The 19,578-nt window shown below is 36.7% G+C and overlaps 1 protein-coding gene across 1 annotated transcript in view; it reads left to right on the plus strand.

The window, feature by feature from the left end:
• Positions 1 to 19,578, plus strand: part of DENND4C (DENN domain containing 4C) — a 53,144-nt gene that overhangs the window by 13,774 nt on the left and 19,792 nt on the right. The window contains exons 8-22 of the mRNA XM_009274292.1: positions 728 to 872; positions 1,217 to 1,392; positions 4,742 to 4,842; positions 6,530 to 6,748; positions 7,740 to 7,885; positions 9,088 to 9,123; positions 9,322 to 9,452; positions 10,306 to 10,438; positions 10,916 to 11,122; positions 11,806 to 11,934; positions 12,678 to 12,822; positions 13,156 to 13,302; positions 15,662 to 15,787; positions 16,609 to 16,749; positions 18,045 to 19,192. Of these exons, the coding sequence (XP_009272567.1) occupies positions 728 to 872; positions 1,217 to 1,392; positions 4,742 to 4,842; positions 6,530 to 6,748; positions 7,740 to 7,885; positions 9,088 to 9,123; positions 9,322 to 9,452; positions 10,306 to 10,438; positions 10,916 to 11,122; positions 11,806 to 11,934; positions 12,678 to 12,822; positions 13,156 to 13,302; positions 15,662 to 15,787; positions 16,609 to 16,749; positions 18,045 to 19,192 (3,130 nt within the window). The remainder of the gene's footprint in view (positions 1 to 727; positions 873 to 1,216; positions 1,393 to 4,741; positions 4,843 to 6,529; positions 6,749 to 7,739; positions 7,886 to 9,087; positions 9,124 to 9,321; positions 9,453 to 10,305; positions 10,439 to 10,915; positions 11,123 to 11,805; positions 11,935 to 12,677; positions 12,823 to 13,155; positions 13,303 to 15,661; positions 15,788 to 16,608; positions 16,750 to 18,044; positions 19,193 to 19,578) is intronic.

A 19,578-nucleotide genomic window follows, 5' to 3' on the forward strand; every position in this document is an offset into this window, starting at 1 on the left:
CCCTTTTTACCCCCCCCCCCCCAAATTATCATATAATATTCTGTATGCAGAAGAATCCCACGTTTAATCACATCTGTTACATAGCCTCTTAAGTGAAAAATTGCAGCCAGCCACCAAACTGCAAAGTAACATGTAAGCACTTTTCTAAGGACAGATTTTACACCCCTGTGCTCTTCAAGATGTCATTACAATTCCTAAGTGTGTACAGTCCAAATAAATGAAATAGAGTCTAAACTGTAGAAACTAAAGGCATGTTGCTATCAGAATGATGGATTGATTTTACTTGACTGGTGTTAGAATTTGATACTGTGATTCTAAGATCAAATGGATGCTCTAGTTCATGATTTTTGCCTGAGGTAACCCATCATATGAAACTACTGGTGTTATTTGTGCTTGGATTAGTTGTTAACCAGTTAGAACTGTTTTACTGTTACAAAGACAAGATGCCTGTGCGTATATGAGAGAGAGTGCCATAAACAACACAAACTCAGCAGTAGCATGGTAGAATTTGAAATTAGGTTTCTTTGTGGCAGTACAAGTCTCATAGTGAGGTGATAACTATTAGATAGATAGGTATATATTTGATGTGTGGTAATATTAGCACCATTCAACTAGTTGGTTCCAAACAGTTGTCAGAAGTTTGATAGTAGTGACTTTTTTGTTTTGGTTTGTTTTTTTAAAGCCTGTAACATTCTTATTCTCTTCCCCTTTCCTACCCACCCCTTAGTGGAGCAAACTTTAGCACTCTGCTCATGAATCTTGGACCGGAAAACTGTGCCACTCTGTTACTCTTTGTATTATTAGAAGGCAAGATCCTCCTCCATTCTCTTAGACCAGCTGTGTTGACAGGAGTTGCTGAAGCTGTAGTAGCTGTAAGTACAAAGTGTTCTGTACAGCAGTGAGAGAAATCAGTTCAAACTCCACAGTTGTTACAAGGCTTTTTTAAGTTTAAATGACCATTTTCCCAGCAATAGCATTTAGTTAACGTGCCCTAGCATGTCTTATTACTATAACTATTAGAACGATCAACGTTTTTGCATAGGTAACTAAGAGATGTGCTGTAAATAAGTGGTCAAACTTGAAGACTCTTTCCTGACAGTGTTACAAGGCTTTTAGCAATTTCATTTCAACTTGCTGCATGTAACTTCTTGGGTTTTATTGTACAGTATGTGTTGTCTTGTTTTAATGCATTGACTTCATTTAATTTTTCCTTCAGATGATATTTCCATTTCAGTGGCAATGTCCATATATCCCCCTCTGTCCTTTGTCTCTGGCCACCGTACTCAGTGCACCTGTTCCATTTATTGTTGGAGTTGATTCACGATACTTTGATCTGTACGATCCACCACAGGATATTGTGTGCATTGACTTAGACACAAACATGGTGTACATGTAAGTTCTATGGAGTTTTTATATTTATCTGTAGATGGAGAGATTGCTGAAGTGCTCAGGAGATAAAATGATTAAACACTTTTATCCAGTATGGTTTGTTTCTTACTGTCCTCTGTTCTTTTTCTCATTTCTAATGCTTCATAGCAAATTAAAACTTACTAAGTCAAGGGTCAACACTTGGCGCTGCCTATAAAAATGTGATGCAGATGTTGCTATAAATGTAGTAACAATGGTAATGTGTTCTGGTTTTTTTTTTTTCCCCACTTCTAGTACTGCTTATTAGGGAAATGGGACAAAAGCTAGAAAAGAGGAGGAAGAGTTGTGGGTTGGTTGTTTTGTTTTTTTTTCTTTTTTTCCCCTGCCTCACCATTTCTTACATTTTCACTTTGACCTACCACTTTTGAATTTGGTTTGCCTGTGTTCAGTGATTATTGGTATAAACATGAGCGCTTCAGGACCCTTCATGACAGCTTGTGATGCTGTCTTGCACTTGGGGCACTTTATGTTAGTGTTAATAAAGAACTTTTCCAAAGTTACAAGGGCCAAATTTTTCGTGAGATTAATCAAGCAAAATTTGGTGTCCTGACTACATTCAATCTAAAATATTTTCACTTAATTATTATGTTTTTAATGCTTTTCTTAAATTGAAGGTGTTGCATGAACAGTTTCTTCACACCTTCTTGAGGAGCGGCTAATTCAGAGTAACTCTCCTGTTTTTCTGTAATATATCTAAATGAGAGTACAAATAACTGAATTGAAAATTCAGCTGTTTCAGGTGTTTAATTTAGTAACTTTATGAATTACTAACTTTGTGAATTACCTTTCCATTTTAAATTAATTAGATCATAAATAGAGGTATCTAAACTAGATCAAGATGAAGGTGAACATCACTAAATAAAGTGCATGTCTTTTCTCTGTGAAAATACAGTTTTACTTCATCTCATGTCACTTCTCAAATCTTTTGTTTTTACTAACTTGTTAGAATTAGTCTTTTGATCTATCGGTCAGTTGAATGCTTTCTTGATTTTCATCGTGTCAAAGGGACCCTTCCTCTACTGAAGCAAATGTTTCTTTTACATTACTGAAATGCTTTGTTTTATTAGTAGCATCAAAGGAAATAGTAAATAATGGAGCACATTCCGTTTATTTTTTTATTTGTTTTTTTTCTCCTTCCCCTAGGTCCCCATTAAAAACACTGCAAAAAGCATTTTCGTCACTGTATATCAAAGTATTATGCCACCAAAAGAATAATTATAATAGGTGTTGTGAAAGAAGAATGTATTGAAGAAACTCAAGGAAGATAACTTGTTTATATGAAGATATTTGCAGTGAAAAATACCTGAATGTTTTTGTTCATAAGTAGAGTGGAAGTTGCAGACTGGGTTGCAGAAAAATGAAGGAGATAGAAACGGGATTTAGCAGGGAGATAAGGTTGTCAAGATCCTGTTGGGATGACTGCTAGAAGGACCAAGTACCAACCTTACTTGGATTGGTTACTGAACTGAAAATCTACCAGTGGCTGACCTCTTATGAGGCACTCAGCTGGGAAGATTTTTGCACCTTTTCTTTTACTGTCGTATAAGTCCATTTCTCTTTCAATAGTCAACCGGTCTTTTTCTTTTTTGCTGCCCATTTTGCATGTATCTCATCTGTACCGTTTATTTGACTTCCAGAGGAATTTGACATCTGTAACATTTGACTTAGGTAAATGTGAGATGTTGGTACCTGCATTAGAAAACTTTTTTAACCTGGAAATGAGGATATTTTTCAATTTTGGAGATGTGTAGGTAAAACCAAATCTCCATAAAGCACTTGTCTTGAAGAAGATACAGAATTCTAAAATAGTACGTTATTAGTGAGTAAAGATTAATGTTCCATTTTATTTTATCCATGTCTGTTTCTGCCCCTCTTTATTTCTGTGGCAATGCTGCTTTTTGTTTGGGTTTTTTTTAGGTGTAAAAGCATTTAACAGCACTGTTGCTAACTTTGAAAGACTGCATAATAGAAGAATAACATTTGAAAAATTCAGTATGTTCTAGTACATCACTCTGTCTAGTGTCTTTTTAGAGCAAGTTTGCTGCTATCTTCCTTATGATAGACTGAGGCTTTATTTACTGCCAAAAAATACTGAAGGCCTTTTATTCATTCAGCATCTTCCTTAATGCCTTTTTTTGGATGTTTTCAACTATCTTCATGAAAGTAACACTGAAAGCTGGTTAAGGAAAGTAGCCTTTTTAGGGCAAAGATTTGAGAGTTTGTTTTATTTTTATAGCAGGATTTTTTCCTTACATTTTTGGAACAGTACCACTTACATTGTTTATAGGCATGCCATTATGGTGGGGAAAAAATGGGCAAAGGCATCTGTAAGCGTGCATTTTTTCTTTAGCTCCTGAAACTTTGGCTTCCTTCCTAAGATAGTTCTGTGTTGATGCCAATTGAGCAAATAATAATTGAACAAACATTTCACTGATGCAAAGTGCAAAACAAGCAGTGACAGCATCAGCTCGGATAGTAATAACTGACTAGGTCTTGTGGCCACAAGGTTTGTTGTACTCCCTGTTACAGCAATTCTCCCCCACCTTCTGCCTTCCAGAAAGAGGCATAGGAGTTCTCAGGATTTACTCCCTACTCTCTCTGTCTTTATATCCAACTGCTTAAACAAGGTCTGGCATTGTACCCGTTGTCCTTCTAACAAAGATGAGCATCCCTTTAGGCCAATTTACCCCATTGCTTAATCAGCCACATAATTTTCAAACTGTGAACTGAGTTCCCAATCTTCCTAGTCCCTGCCAGCCTGTGGTTGAAGCTGGAGCTGAGTTGCCATAGACATGTTACGGTGTACCATATGATCGTAAAGCTACCAGACTGGTCTTACAGCATTTTGCAATAACAAGTCCATGTTGTATTCCAAATTGCCTTTATTTGTATCGGTAGCAGTATGGCAGGTTTATGGTAGTATAGACTTTGCATAGTAATCATGTACAGATTAGCGTGCTTAAATTATATTAGCAAGACTGATAAAAATTCTGAAAGAGAAATCAGCTAAGTGAAACTTCAACTAGAAAGTCTAAATCAAATCTTAACGCGGATCCTCCTTACAGACTGGAGAAAACTCTACTCATAACACAATTTATGCTGTTCTGTATCTGAGGAAATTAAATTCTGAGTTGTGTCACTCCCTTTTTTTTATTTTTGACAAATAGGGACAGTGACAAGATTTCTTTTCAAATTTTTTTTTTTTTTTTTAGTTACTACTTTCTTAAAATGAAGCAACTTAGGGCTGTGGAAGCTATTCTTTTTTATATAGTCCGTATTTTACATATCCTTTTTTCCCTCCCCTGTGTTTTAGATCAGATGATAAGAAGAGCACCACCTGGAAGCAGTTTCCTAAGAAGCCATGTAAAAATCTGCTCAGCACCTTAAAGAAACTGCACCCACAGCTGGCAGCAGGTGAAATATATAAAATAAAATGGGAAGGGGTTGTGGAAGCTATTCTTTTTTATATAGTCCGTATTTTACATATCCTTTTTTCCCTCCCCTGTGTTTTAGATCAGATGATAAGAAGAGCACCACCTGGAAGCAGTTTCCTAAGAAGCCATGTAAAAATCTGCTCAGCACCTTAAAGAAACTGCACCCACAGCTGGCAGCAGGTGAAATATATAAAATAAAATGGGAAGGGGTAAGAACAGAAACTGCCTAAAGCAGGGAAAGTATATATTAAAAAAAAACCTACTAAATTTTCTGATACACACCTACAACTCTTAAATTATAATTAGTATAGAAATGTAAGGACTTCCTTCTATCTTAGGTGGTGTGAATTATTTTTTTAGACTTGTATTTGCTTTGCTGTGACTTCTTAGAATTCGAGCTTTTTTTTTAGCCTTCACTCATGATTAAATTATATTTAAACAAAGATTCAGCTAAAACACATTTGGATCTTGATCTAAAACAATATTCACAGTTCTGATCAAAAATAATAGAGGAAATAGGGATATGAGTAAAATAATGTTGAATATCTCGGCTATTGTGCACATACTGCTGAATATCTCGGATAATGGCTTTTCTACAAGAATAATCGAGTAGCTAAATTTTGACAAAGTGTTTTGTCAAAAGAAAAAGAAAAACTGACCACCTTCAGCCTAATGACTTGGACAGGTAAGAGCAAAATTGTAGCTGACCTAACAGTTTTCGGGTATTGCTTCTTTCTGACTGTAGACAGGCTCTTTAAGGTAAGCTGATTCAGAGTATGCTAGGTTGCATCATTATGAAGGAGGAGACAATGACAGCCTCATAGATATACAAGATATACAAAAGTTGTAAATTATAGAAACAGAAAAGTGCATTAATTAAGAGGTAGGTGTTCTTGCCTCAATGTTCTATAATTTTTTTTTTTTTGCAGATAGCCTTTACTTCATCTGTTAGAAAACCTCAACTTTTCTTTTGGTTTTATCAGCAGGGTATGTCATGCAATCTGCCTATATAGAACTACTTCGTAATTTTAACTTGAGCAGAACCAGTGGTCTTTTTTAGATAGACAGTTTTTCTCTTTTGGCAATGTTATAATAAATGTTATAATATTTATTTGTATTTATATAAATTTTATATTACGATAATTGATATTTTTGTTATAATAAAAAGCATGGAACTATAATTTTCAGCAGTACCTGTTACTGGTTTTTATAAGAGTGTAAATGTAAACTCTGAGTGTCATCTACTTTTTTCTATCCTTTGGTGCACTAAAATGTTAGAATTTTGATTAGAAAAATAGTTTTAGGTCCTTTTTTTCTAGATGTGCAATCTTCAGAACAGGGAAAACATGGTCCTTTGTGTTGATGTATTACTGAAAGATTACATTCAGTTGGGTATGTGGTAACATTAACTCAACTGAGATCCTCCTCGTTGTTTCATGTCCCAGAGAGCTGGATGAGTTAGAAAAACACATAATCAGCTCTTGAGGTAACCTGCCTTTTTATATGGGCCAGATCAACTGGAAAATAATCACAGGATTTCTAGTGTTTGTCACTTCTGAATATGGGCAAGTAGAAAAAAGAAAAATCCGTCTTCAGCGTCTTGCAAAAGTTACCTGTTTGAATGCACCGAATTTTAATATAGGATTGTGTGTGTTGCTCATTGCTAGTTCACAGGAAAACTCAAGAAGGCTCTGCAGTGGAGATGACTCCTATTGAGGCAGATTTCTCCTGGCAGAAGAAGATGATAGAACTCGAGATGGAGATCCAGGAAGCTTTTCTCCGTTTCATGGCATCTATTTTAAAGGGTTACAGAACATTCCTCAAGCCAATCACACAGGCACCTTCAAATAAAGCAACTGCTGCTGATTCCTTGTTTGATCATCAAGGTGAGGGTGAGGCAAACAGCTGCTGGCAGCATTGGCAGTGTTACAATTTTAGGGTTGAGGAGCTGCTTAACTTTAAAAGGTCGAAGTTTCCTTGGTTGTACAATTCTTGGCAATATTTAAAATTGTAATTGTATAAAGTTAAACTATTCAAAGTTGATTAGAACATGGATATATGCACATAGAACTGCAATTTTGCAATAGCTCTGGTATTAGAAAAGCTGTCTTTCAGTGGCATGATGCCTTCTCTGCGTGGCATATTTCATAAGGGCAGCTCTTAGGAATGAAAGAATATTTCTCAATTAGTACTGAGCAAAAATGCCAGAAGCCCGGTAATGAAGAGCAAAGTAATGTTCTTGATATAAATGGGAAGATAATAGAGAATGGAGCAGAGATCAGAAACAAAACAATAGTCAGCAAAGGTCATCTTATTTTCCTCCTCTTATCACCTTAACTTTTCAGATCTGTTCATGAGTTGAATGCTAGATAAAATGTCACAGGTGTTTTGTTTTGTATGTGGTGGTTTTTTGGAGGAGAGGGGGGTTGTTGATTGTTTTGGTGTTTTTTTAATTACTGGAAGAGAGATTTGAGAAGAGATTTTTAGTCGAAGGATTGGAAAGTCTTCAAATATTTTCAGGCCCATCACCTCTTAGGATAACATAATTTTTATTTTAGTATTGTTTTAACTGTTAGATACTTCTACTTTTGTACGAGGTCATCATCTCCTTTTTCTTGCACAAAAAGTCAACAAACACAGTGAGCAGATTACATGGGGGTGATTGCTTGCCAAGTATTGTTAACTACCGTGAAAAATAATTATTAAAAAAAAGTTATTTTAATCTTCCGAATGCAAGTAGTGATAAGTAGGTTTTTTTTTGATAAAGCCAATAGTTTATGTGTTAGCACTTTAAATGTTTTATATTGACACTTTATATGTTAATTTCTTATGGAACTCATAACTGGTATTTAGTTGTGTGTTTCTTTTTATAACCAGGATTTTTAAAAAGCAGAGACCGTGCCTATACAAAGTTCTACACGCATCTCACCAAAACACAGATATTCAGCCGCTTTATTGAAGAGTGCAGTTTTGTGAGTGACAAGGATACTGGCCTGGCATTTTTTGATGACTGCATAGAAAAGGTGAAAAACATGTAGCAATACTATCAAATTATGTGCTTCTGTTCATTTTGTGTTATTGTCTTGGGTTTTAGTTGTAAAGGTAGATACCGTCTGCAGCAAGTGTTTTGAGGGATTGGAATTCTTGTTGGTTATTGCTGAGTCATTTTCTTCCTTCATCTTCTTGCATGGTCATAATTTTCTGTGTTGATGAAGGAAACTTTCATTAAAGCCGTGTAGGATGTCAAGCTGTAAGATAATGTGAGAAATACCAGTAGCTGACACTTTAGCACAATGTCATCCATGTCTTCCCTTTAAATCTTAATTCCACATTAGAGGGAGGGTGATTATCTACCAGTGGTCATCTGTGTTGCTCTTTTTCACACAATTTAAACTTAAAACACAAAAACATGCTTAGTGCTCCACTTGTGGTCAAAACTGATTTATGTAGATAAGATCCCTTTTTGTTGCCTGTATTTTGTATGAGAAAGATTGCTGTTACCCATTCTTGTTTTCTGAAACAAAGTCTCTTCAGCATGGTTCTAGTCTAGATGGGTTATTGACTTTATAGCTTCATCTGTAAAATACCAAGTTCACAATATAAAAATTAGGAGCTAGAGAATTGTAAGTATTTTTTAAGGTGTGTGTATATATAGATATGATTCTTTCTGGACAGAACCTTCATTTTCATACCAAGTTCTTACAGAATGAGTCTTTTGATTCAATATTGATTCCGATCCAATTAACACTTATAAACAGACCACAAAATAAGTGTTTAAAAGTTTTTTTGCCTTTATTTTTCTTTCTGCTGAGTATGGGGTATGCATCTAGAGTATGCATCTAGAGTACACTTTGTTTAATATTGTTAATAATTTGATATTATTGCAGGTTGTTACTGTATTGCATACTTAAATTATAATATTGAAAATATCTGGGAAAGAGCAGTTTCTTTCAATTAAACGAAATGAAAGCACTTTCCTTTGATAGACTTAAGGATTTTATATTTAGTAGATAATGTCAACAGATTGAAAGCATGCTGATTACTGCATTTTCTTATTTTCAGCAAAGGAAGTATTTGAAAAAGGGATTAATTGCTTCTACAGTAATGTGAACATTTAGTGTTTCTTATTTAATATGTCAGTAAATGACACAGCTTTAATAGAATTATTTAGGATTTTTTTTTGAGTTGAAAAGAAACTCTTTTTTTTTTTTTCCTCTTTTCCCAGCTCTTTCCGGATAAAGGAACAGAAAAAGGAGAGAAGGTACTTTGTCCTTCAAAATGTTTAGGGATATCTGATCATGAAATAAAAATTGAAAGACGAGGCTGTGACTTGATATTTGAGTAATTACAACAAATATAATTTAATTTATATATTTTATATATAATCAAATACAGTATAAAAAAGGACATTTTATCCCAAAGCCAAACTCTGTACTTAAAGTACAAACTCTATTTTCAGGTTGATGTAGATTCCGTTGAAGATGCACGGTTGATTGAGCTTGATGAGTCACAAAAAAGTGAACACACAGTGTTCATAATGCCACCAGAACCTCCTGCTGATGACGGACAGGACCGAGTGCCAAAATACAGGTACAAGTCAAACAGCCACATGTAGTGAAACTAGAATGCTTATGACGTTAAGCAGGGCAGATGTTCCGTCTTGGAGCAAGACTTGCCTTAATATAATGTTCAGAAGAATCTTTAAAAAGGTATGAACTGCCTGGATTCTGGTAAGTTTCTGAAGCTCTAGAAGTCAGTGTTTTGTGTGTGTGTATGTTTGAGGGCATGTGGATTTTGCTTTTAATTTTTCAGTAACTTCTTGCCAACTTTATAGTTATACTTTTCCACATGTATCCAGTGTCTTTCTTCCCATTTGAGCCATTTATGTGTATTTTGTAGCATCTGCAGTGCACTTTGTTTCACAGTGGGAATGACAGGGGGTGGGTAATGGATCTGTCCAGTACTATTGATCTGCAGCTGATGAACCAAAAGAACAAAACACCCACTCCACTTTTCAGACTTCTTTCATTCAGTGTTTTTCAGCCCTGTGCAGGAAGCGTGGAGTTTCAGACACTCTGGGTATGATTTTTTTTTCTTCCTGGTCACGAAGGTTCTGTTTCCAACTGTTGTCCTTGTTAATCATCATCTGTGCTTCCCTGACCTTCATGATATGGATGGCAGTCTGGTTCTTGTTTCCATTGTCTATGGAGATTTAATGTCCAAGGCATCTTCTTGTGATATCTTTGTGAATAAGACTAAAAGGATCGTGCAATCTTCTTTCCTTCCACTCTCCCACACCCCGCCCTGCTCCCCGGTTCTTTCTGCTCCTGTTTGTCAGTTGTTTGCACACAAGTTGTCTTTGTATGGCTTTCCTGCTATCAGCAGGTATGTGAAAAGCTTTTCTTTTCTTTTCTGTTTTTTTTTTTTTTAATTATCTATATAGCTATAAAAACTTCCCACGACTAGATTTCAAGCTCTTTGACAGGCCACAGGAGCTCAAGCTCTCCTTCAGCAGACACCCAGCTGGAAGCAGCATTTCAAATAGCCCAGCACTCATGGCAAAGAGGACAAAACAGGTCAGATGAGTCTTACTGTAATCACTGTGTGAACACTGAAAGATATGAAGTTTTTAGGTAAAATTGGCACTACCTATTTATACTATAAGTTAATGTTGTTAGAGGTTAGGTCTTTGTAACTATTGAGAATCAACACTTGCAAAAGAAAGAGGCAGAAGGCAGCAAACAAACAAATTGGCATCTGAGATTACAGTTTATTGTCAAACCCGTTTTTAAGCTTTAGACTGTAATATAAAACAAAAGAAAATTACAATTAATGCTTGAATGTGGAAGAAAAAAAAAAGATTAATTCTGATGCTAGTTTTTGCTTGCAGAGAGCCTTAGTAAGAGAGTGGTAAGAAGGGAGCTTCAGTTGAAAGTTTGTCCATTATTATTAAATGTTTACTTTTAAGAAGCCAATATCTGAGTTAGTAATGGCTTCTAGATTCAGGATGTTACATCTTTTGTCTGCTTTTTTGTTTCATTTCACCCTTACAGGAGATAAAAACAGCCCATAAATTAGCCAAGAAGTATTACGTAAGCCCCCCACAGTGGGCTAAGTGTCTCTTCAGTCATAGTTACAGCCTATGGTTTATTTGTCTGCCAGCCTACATCAGAGTTGCACATCCCAAGGTCAAAGCACTGCAGCAGGCATACGATGTTCTAATTAAAATGAGGAAAACTGATGTGGAACCACTAGATGAGGCAAGTGTGAATAAAAAATGTTACCATAAACGTGGAATAGAAGACAAGGTGCAGATATAGTGTGTTTCACGCCACCACCAGGTTAAGCATACTTACAGTTTGACCTGTTTTAAAGCCACCTTGAAATGATCTCAAAGAAGTCTGCTTAACTAGGGCAACTGGAAATTCATTTCGTTTTTCATCACCAGCGTAGTGTCAGCTGGGTCACGTACTCCAACTTACTGTTGTTAGTCTTCTCCCAGACTTCTTCAAGAATGAAGTTCTTGAATATCTCTATTATTTAAATGCACTTTGAATTAATGCTTTGCAGCCTTACTGAACTGAAGGGGTAATGGGTTTGTGTACAGCATACCATTCTTTCGGTAGTATCCACAGGCACACAGCAGCAAGTTATTCTGCTTTTTGTGTGGGTGTTTCCTTCCCTCCTTTATTTCACAAACAGAAGAGCCGAGTGGAAAAAAAAATGAGCATTCTCAACAATATGACTGCTGATGTTATTTCAGCTTGTGTGATTTCCTGTTTAATTTTTGCTCCCTCTTCTGGCTGTTGAGTGTTGTGTACTGAGTAGCTGCTCTCACATGGCTTTCCCTTTTACATGTGTAAAAGTTGGAAATCAGGGAAGAGCTTAAGCTGTTTCAAAATCCTTTTCATTAGTCCATTTATGCATTTCTGTATCTTGTCAGGTCTGCTACAGAGTTGTAATGCAGCTCTGTGGACTGTGGGGTCAGCCTGTTCAGGCCGTGAGAGTCCTCTTTGAAATGAAAAATGCTGGAATACAGCCAAATGCCATCACTTATGGTTATTACAATAAGGTAAGAGAAGTCTTGACAAGGGATACTGGACCAATGTCTCTCTTGTTGTTGTCACTCCCCTCCTCCTGTAGCATGTTTTGAAGATTGTTTCTTACAGCTCTTCACTCGGATTTGCTGATTCTGTTGGGCAAGCAATCATTTTGGACATGCTTACGGTTCACTGGATCTACATTGTATGGTTTTACGCTGTTCAGTTTACATTCCTTTGCTGTTTGGCTAACCAAAAATTCTGTTGAAATATTCATATATAGTGATTCCATTTCCAAGTTTTGGAACCTGTCCAGTGCTTCCACGTCAAAACCATCTGTTCCTAGGTGTATCCTTTAAGATAGCAGGATCTAAGATGGATGAAGACTGGAATTAGGCTAGTTGAAGTAGCCTCCCCCTCTTTTCCTTGCTTCCAAGTTCCTGTAATATGCTGGTGAAACTTCTTAGTAAACTATGTAAAGTAATAGGAAAAGAGGTGCTACTATGGTCTTTTGCTACCGAAGTATATAAATACGAACCAAACCCACCTTGTTTACTTAAAGAAATCTTGATCCATTGTTCATTGTTACTCAGCTATTGTATCCAGAGCTGTGGGATAAAAGGGAACAGCTCATAAAAACTCAAATATTTGCCCTTCTTCACATGGTTGACAGGAAATGCCTTTTTTGAGTATGGAAAGAAAAGCTTCTCACTGTACTGTGTTTCTTAGTGTAACTTTCTTACTGTTTTTGTTATTGCAATGTCTCTTTTTGTAGGCGATTTTAGAGTCTCCTTGGCCTAGCAGTAACCGCAGTGGCATATTTCTGTGGACAAAGGTACGAAATGTAGTTCGTGGCACAGCACAATTTAGGCAGTGCTTAAAGAAATCAACGCAGAGCCCACGAGTACCTGTGATACCAGGTAATAAGTTCATTGAAATGGATTTATTTCTGCTGAACAAGAGCATGACATGCTTCCTGAGGGATTGCAGCTAACATTGTGGCTTTTGCAAGTGGGAAGTCTTTCCTTAAGTGTATAAAAATTGATAATTGCAACCTTGATGCTTGAAACAGTCTTAGAATGTCTTTCGCACACTGAAGAATTAATTGTCTGAATTCTGTTGCTAGAATTTCATATTCTTATTTTATATGTGCAAGCAAAAGTATTTACTGTTGTCTGAAGAGGTTAGATTTGTTTAAAAACCTGAAAAGTTTAAATCCTCTTTTACTAACCAGCTCTCGTTCATGTCTTTAGCTCTGCGGAGTACCACGGGTGGAAGTGATGGGGACATGGTGAGCCATGGTAGCGTGGATAGTTCTAATGATGCTAACAGTGGGGAGCACACTCTCTTCGTCAGTGACTTAGTCAGGCTTGATTCCATTGATAATCACTCTAGCACAGGTACTAGATTCTGCTGGGTTTCACTACTAATAGTCCCCCAAAAGGCTAAATTTTCTAGTCTCCTGTTGATTTCCCCTCCACAACCACCACCTTCCCCTCTTGAGGCTGTAGAGAATGAAGCATGGGGTTAAACTATGTAAAGAAAAAGAAATACACTGTTGTTGAATATTATTCCTTTACTGCAGATCATGCTGCTTCTTTAGTTTAGAGTGAACCGTAGCAGAAGTACTGTTATGTTAAAATAAATGTCTTGCTGTGGTCTCATAAACCTTGCTTTTTGTGCCAATCTTCAGAAAAGGTATGAAGCCTCTGACGTATGAGTCTGTTCAATTTTTGCATATTGTCATTTATTCATAGAAATGATAGTCTGTGAGAGTAAAACGTTTCTCTGCATTAAAGGAAAGGAGTGAAAATTGCTGAGGTGATTAGAAGCTAACACTTTAAAATGTTGCTCCTTGATGGTAATCCAGAAAGGCCTAATTAGCATTCCTGGAATTAGTATGTTATGCTTGGTTATAGTAAACTATGCTTTTAAAGGCCATATTCAAGCTTCTTAATAGTAGTTGCTAAACTTGGAAATAAATATAGAAATTATCAGAGCCTTGTCATACAGTCTTTATGAGACACCCTGGGAATGGAAAGACAGGTGATAAGCTGGAGAAAAACTGCCTTAAATGTGATGTGCACTCTTCCAGACAAACTGGAGTAAAAAGAGTGCACAGGAGGTTAATCACTTGAGACGGCAAGACAAAATCCATGGTTCTTCATATCTCCCTTAGAACTGATTACATCCTACCTGTGCACAGTCTCAACTAAACTTCCTTTCTGTGTGTACTTCAAAACTTAATGTACAAATGGTTCTTGCACACTCTCCATATTTTTAATATCTTGAGCCCTTGTGTAAAGAGAACTTTGAGTCTGATTCCTGTGCTTCATCTGATATGCCTGCCTAGATTACTAAACTTCACTTCTCTCTGCTCTTTGTTGCTCTGCTTTTTGCTCTTTGCTGTCACTTGGGTGCCGCATTTGTCCTTGGCTATCATGGTGTGGGGTGCAGACTTATATGGTGTGAAGCCTTGGATGCACGTGTGCATTATTTCTACCCTTGAATGTTACTTCTGCAGGTAATTCACCCATTTATTGATAGGGCGTTTTCACTTCTGTGCAAAGCAGGGATACTAACATTATTGAAATGATGATAGAGAGAAAATAAGGACCGAAGAATGTCAGAACTCACTTTTCTGTATAAAAGGTTTTTAATATAGTAGCCAAATGTAATAATTGATGGCTGCTCAACTTTTAATTCTTTTTTACATGTTAGTTCTTTGTTGGTAAAATAAACAGCAGTAATATGTATTGTAGCTAAATTATGTCTGTCACTCAAGTCTTACGGAGCTTCCTAATACCTTTCACACTCAGTAACTTACTTACACTTTGATCTTTTTAAATACTGTCACGTATTCTAATAGGTACCCTAAGGCATATAAATAATCCTGTTTAACGTGTTGCTGTGGGATATGTCCCCTACAGTATTTTTGTATTTTTGCATATGCAGCAGGACTTCAGATAAAAATAACGAAAAGTTTAAATACTGTCACGTATTCTAATAGGTACCCTAAGGCATATAAATAATCCTGTTTAACGTGTTGCTGTGGGATATGTCCCCTACAGTATTTTTGTATTTTTGCATATGCAGCAGCACTTCAGATAAAAATAACGAAAAGAGTGTCTTTCTGGATTGTTTCCTATGGCAGACTTTTTGGACTGCTGTAAACTTTTTTTTAAAGAATGAGTTACAGCTGTCAAGTTTAACTGGTATTGAGGAGGAACAGACAATTTATAAATGTTTAGATTTTTACTTTTTTTTCCATTACATTTTATACTTTGCACTATAGCACAAAGATATAGCACAGTTTATGGTACAATTCTTTCAGGGATGTATTCATTGTTAGAAGCTTGCTCAATTACTACTGCACTTGTCTAAATTTATTTTGTAGATGCATTTGAGAATTTAGCTTGCCCAGCAATGAAATATTTCATGCTAATGAGAAGGGAAAGGAATGAAAGGAGATACAGTGCGTTAAAAGTAGTTAGTCACTATAGTGTTCCTGGGGAAATAACTTGTATTTAATATAATAATTAGAAAAGTAAATTTGGATTTTATAGCCTAATTGTCTCTGCTGTGACCATCACCAAGTAGATCTGCCTACAGATTAGGCATTTTGGTATCTTACTATGAACTTTTCTGGCGAAATAAAATGTGAAACAAATAAATATCAGTTCTTTTATTTTCTTACTGAAAAACAAGTTTAGGAAGGAAAAACAAATCTGAGGCATGTGTTTGTATTCCTTCAAACAGGTGGTCAGTCAGACCAGGGCTACGGATCCAAGGATGAACTTTTAAGAGGTGATGGGGATAGTCTTCATGCAACTGAAACACAAGTAGAGAAAGATATTTCTTCTAAAGCTGAAGACCTAATAGGAGGTTAAGTATGCATATTTACATTGATGAAGGCTTTTTGTAATAAATCTGCTTCATGCATTAGACTACCACGAATATTTAATGTATTGAATTCATAATGTTGTCAAGGTCAAAATATGACTGTATAAAATCTGGTGGACAACTTCTGTGCCCTAGATAATAGCAGTGGAATACACATAGGTAGAAATAGCCTTTTAATAAAATATTAGTCTAAGAACCTAATTTAATATAGATGGAAAAATTGGACAAGTGCTGGGGCACACAGTATTTTGTATTCCATTCCTCTCATTTGTATATTTGAAAACTTGAGCATTTTTTTAGCTGTACCAGTTGACCTAATGAAAGGCACTACTTTTTCCTACAAACTCTTCCCAGCTGTGGAAAATACGGTCATCTTCTGTCTTCTATCCAGATTTTGCCCTTAGTTTTTCTGTATTTTGTCTTTCTCATTACTGAATCTGTTTCATATCTGTGTTACTAGATCCTTAATGTGAGTTAGGACTTCTAAAGCTGTCATTAGACAAATAGCCTCGCATGAAAATCTGAGACCTGCTGTTCCTGCTCTACTTTGGTTATTTAAAAAAATACCAAGGGAAGAAATTGGCATATGCTCTAACTTTGTGAACAGCTAAGCACTCTCTGCATAATACTGTCTACTGTCATCTGTCTGGGTATTATTTCCAGGAAATGCTCAGTACCTAGTAGGACTGATGCTTTAGGTTGTAATTACATAAGGGAACAGTGTTTGAGTTTATATTTTCCATAACAGTGCAAATGAAATTATTTAGTTAAATTAACTAAAGTTCACATTCTCTTTCTTGTAGAGATTTGTACTGAGAAATCTGATGAAAAGCAACAGCTGAATATAGAAACTCATAGTCCAACAGACCCACCTCCTTGGGGTAACAGTATTGTAAAAGTTCCATCTGGCATTTTTGATAGCAGTGGAAGGAAGAGCAGTGGTGGTGAGTCACTGGGTGAAACTGAACTTGCTAAAGTCCTGATCTTGTTGTGCTATAGTGTTTTGCAATCTTTTTCATGCTATGAAAAGAAACAAAACTTCTATTCGAGGGGCAGCTATCTTGCACAACATTTGCTTTCCACCATTATCCTTTGCAGGTGACTTAGAAGGAACCTGCAGATTCTAAGGTTGAAAATCACTATTGAGTAGATTGAAATCAAGATTTTCCCTGTCCCGCACTGAGAGTGTTTCAGTAATGTACTAGACAAGAGAATTAGGGTCTCTACTCTCGATTTTTGTCACCTAAACGTCGCTGTCCTTGGACAAGTCTCTTTATTCCTGTGGCTTACATTGCCAATGTATAACCTGGGAACAATACATGTTGTCTTTGTGCTATACAAAATTTATTTACGTATCTGGAGCTTTATGATGAGGAAAACTTACGGATATATAAAAGCCAAATCATGGGGCTCATTTTTTTTTCTGCCTTTATGCCTGTCCTTGACTAAGGCAGTGTAGTCCAGCTTCAGTGTAGCTTGATAGCAAAGATTTGGGTCTCAGGCAAGGAGTTGCCCAGAACCCTTCTGGCACTTATGACAGATGATGACTAGTCAAGAAGCAGGATCAATGTGAGACTCAAACATCCTCCAGCAGTGGATATGGTACATTAGGTCCTCTGTTGGGATCCTAATATAGTAGAATTCCTGTACTTATGGAGGTTTTTGCCTAGCTAACACAGCTTTCTAGGCAATAAATATTCCCAATTCTCCTGAGAAAATGGGAATATTTATAAGATTAGTTTATATCTTCCACATGCTAAATTTAATTAGTTTTTTCTACATATGGCTGTGTCACAAACAAAGTAATGTTCTGCGTTGTGCAGACACGATAGTTTGGTTTTTTTTCAGAACCAGAATGAACTGTGGAGTTTGATGTATAGATCTGTGAATATAGCTCTGGAAAAAAAAACAGAGCCATCTTTACTTATAATTGTACTTTCCTTTAGCTCATGGATGTAGTACCTGCTCTCTGCTGGGCATTGGCACAGGGAAGGGAGGTAAAAGCCATAAAAGGCTTTGACTTCAAGGAGTCAAAGAGTAGATGACTTTTGATCTGCAGGATGCCTTTGCAGCCAGTAAAATAACTTGTTAATACTAATGTAACTTCATAATGGATGACTTGAGATTGTGGTGCTCCCAGTCTTCTCACCGGTAAGGAGATAAGGAGATTTCACATGATTTCAGGAGATAAACGTTTTTGGTGGCTATGGATACCATATTAATGCCTTTTCTCTTTTAGAAACTGGTTCTAGCCCACTGTTCATAACTCAGGATTCAGTTGAAGATGTAGTCTTTGGTGATGTTTCTCCTAAGAAAACAAGTGAAAAAGGACAGAAGAGGCAGAAACTGTTTTCAGAGAGAAGCTGCAGTTTCAGCAGTGAAAGCAGAGCAGGAATGCTGCTGAAAAAAGGCACCTTGGACTTCCATTCTAAGGAAATAGCAATAATGATGGGAGCAGATGCCAAGATCCTAACAGCAGCTTTATCTGGGGCCAAAACTTCACCCTGTCATATGAATAAATCCCACAGCTTTGAAAGTATCGTTGACCAGCAGGTTTCTGGTGTAAGTGGCACTTGGAGTTGTGTGACTGAGAGTGATTGGGAATTGGAGCATAGGTCTTCAGCAGTGCTGGAAGAACTTGGGGAAGGGCAGGAGCATCTTGAGAATGGAAGAGATGAAAACATGATCACAGTGGAAGACATGAACCTTGAACAGTCAGCTGAGTCCAAAAACCAGAAACCAGAATCCAAAGATGCAACTACTAAAAGGAATAGCTTTTATGGAGTGGTTAAGCCTATTGAAAGGGAAGATGTTGAAGTAGGCTTGGACCCTTTATCTTTGCTGGCTACTGAGAGCATGCAACCAAGGCATCCAGAACCTGAGGAAAAGTTGGTGTCACCAGTTGCAGCACGTAATTTGGCAGATGAAATAGAGAGCTATATGAATCTGAAGAACCCGTTGGGTAGTAAGTTTCCCAGCATGGAACTGCACAAGCCAGATAGGGAAGCAGAAGTCTCTGGTACACTTGGTCACTCCCAAGAAAGGAGGTCAAGCCTGCCTTTGGATCCTGTCCTGCCATCCCCCAAGTCTTATGAAAATCGGAGAAGTCCTTCTGTCTCCAGATCCAAAACATTCACTGGACGACCAAAGCAACAAACTCATCCACGAGTTCAAAAGGAACGGTCTTCATCTTTGACAGGACTGGGTCGTTCTTCTCCACATGGCTCATTAGGCTCTGTCGTAACAACTTTATCCAATCTGAAGTTAGACAATATACTGTCTGGACCAAAAATGGATGTTCTGAAGTCAGGCATGAAGCAGGCTGCCAGTGTGGCCAGTAAAATGTGGGGAGTTGTAACTTCACAATATAGTTACTCGGATGATGAGGCAAGTGTTTTTCGATATGAAAAATTTGGGGAGACAAAGTTAGAGGGGTAACTTCTGTGTACAGAAGATTGTTTCACGAGACGGTGGTTTTTATTAACTATTGACTTTTACTAGCTAAAAAAATTGTATTTTATGTATGGTGGAGTTTTCCTCTGTCATTAAAAAAACACTTCTCGGACAAAAGCAAATTAAATAGTCTTGGTGCAGTAAAATTAAACTTTGACTTTGTGTTCCCAACATTCCTCCCCCATTTATTTTTTTATCTATTTATCTTTTTATTTATATTTAAAGAAACTGCACCAAGAAACCCTAGTAAGAACAAGATTATATCAACTTAAATGATAAAATACTGTCTGTCTTATTTTAAAAAAATAAAAAAAGGTTGT

The sequence above is a fragment of the Aptenodytes forsteri genome, unplaced genomic scaffold, assembly GCF_000699145.1.
Source record: "Aptenodytes forsteri isolate BGI_AS27 unplaced genomic scaffold, ASM69914v1 Scaffold46, whole genome shotgun sequence".
Classification (NCBI taxonomy): domain Eukaryota; kingdom Metazoa; phylum Chordata; class Aves; order Sphenisciformes; family Spheniscidae; genus Aptenodytes; species Aptenodytes forsteri.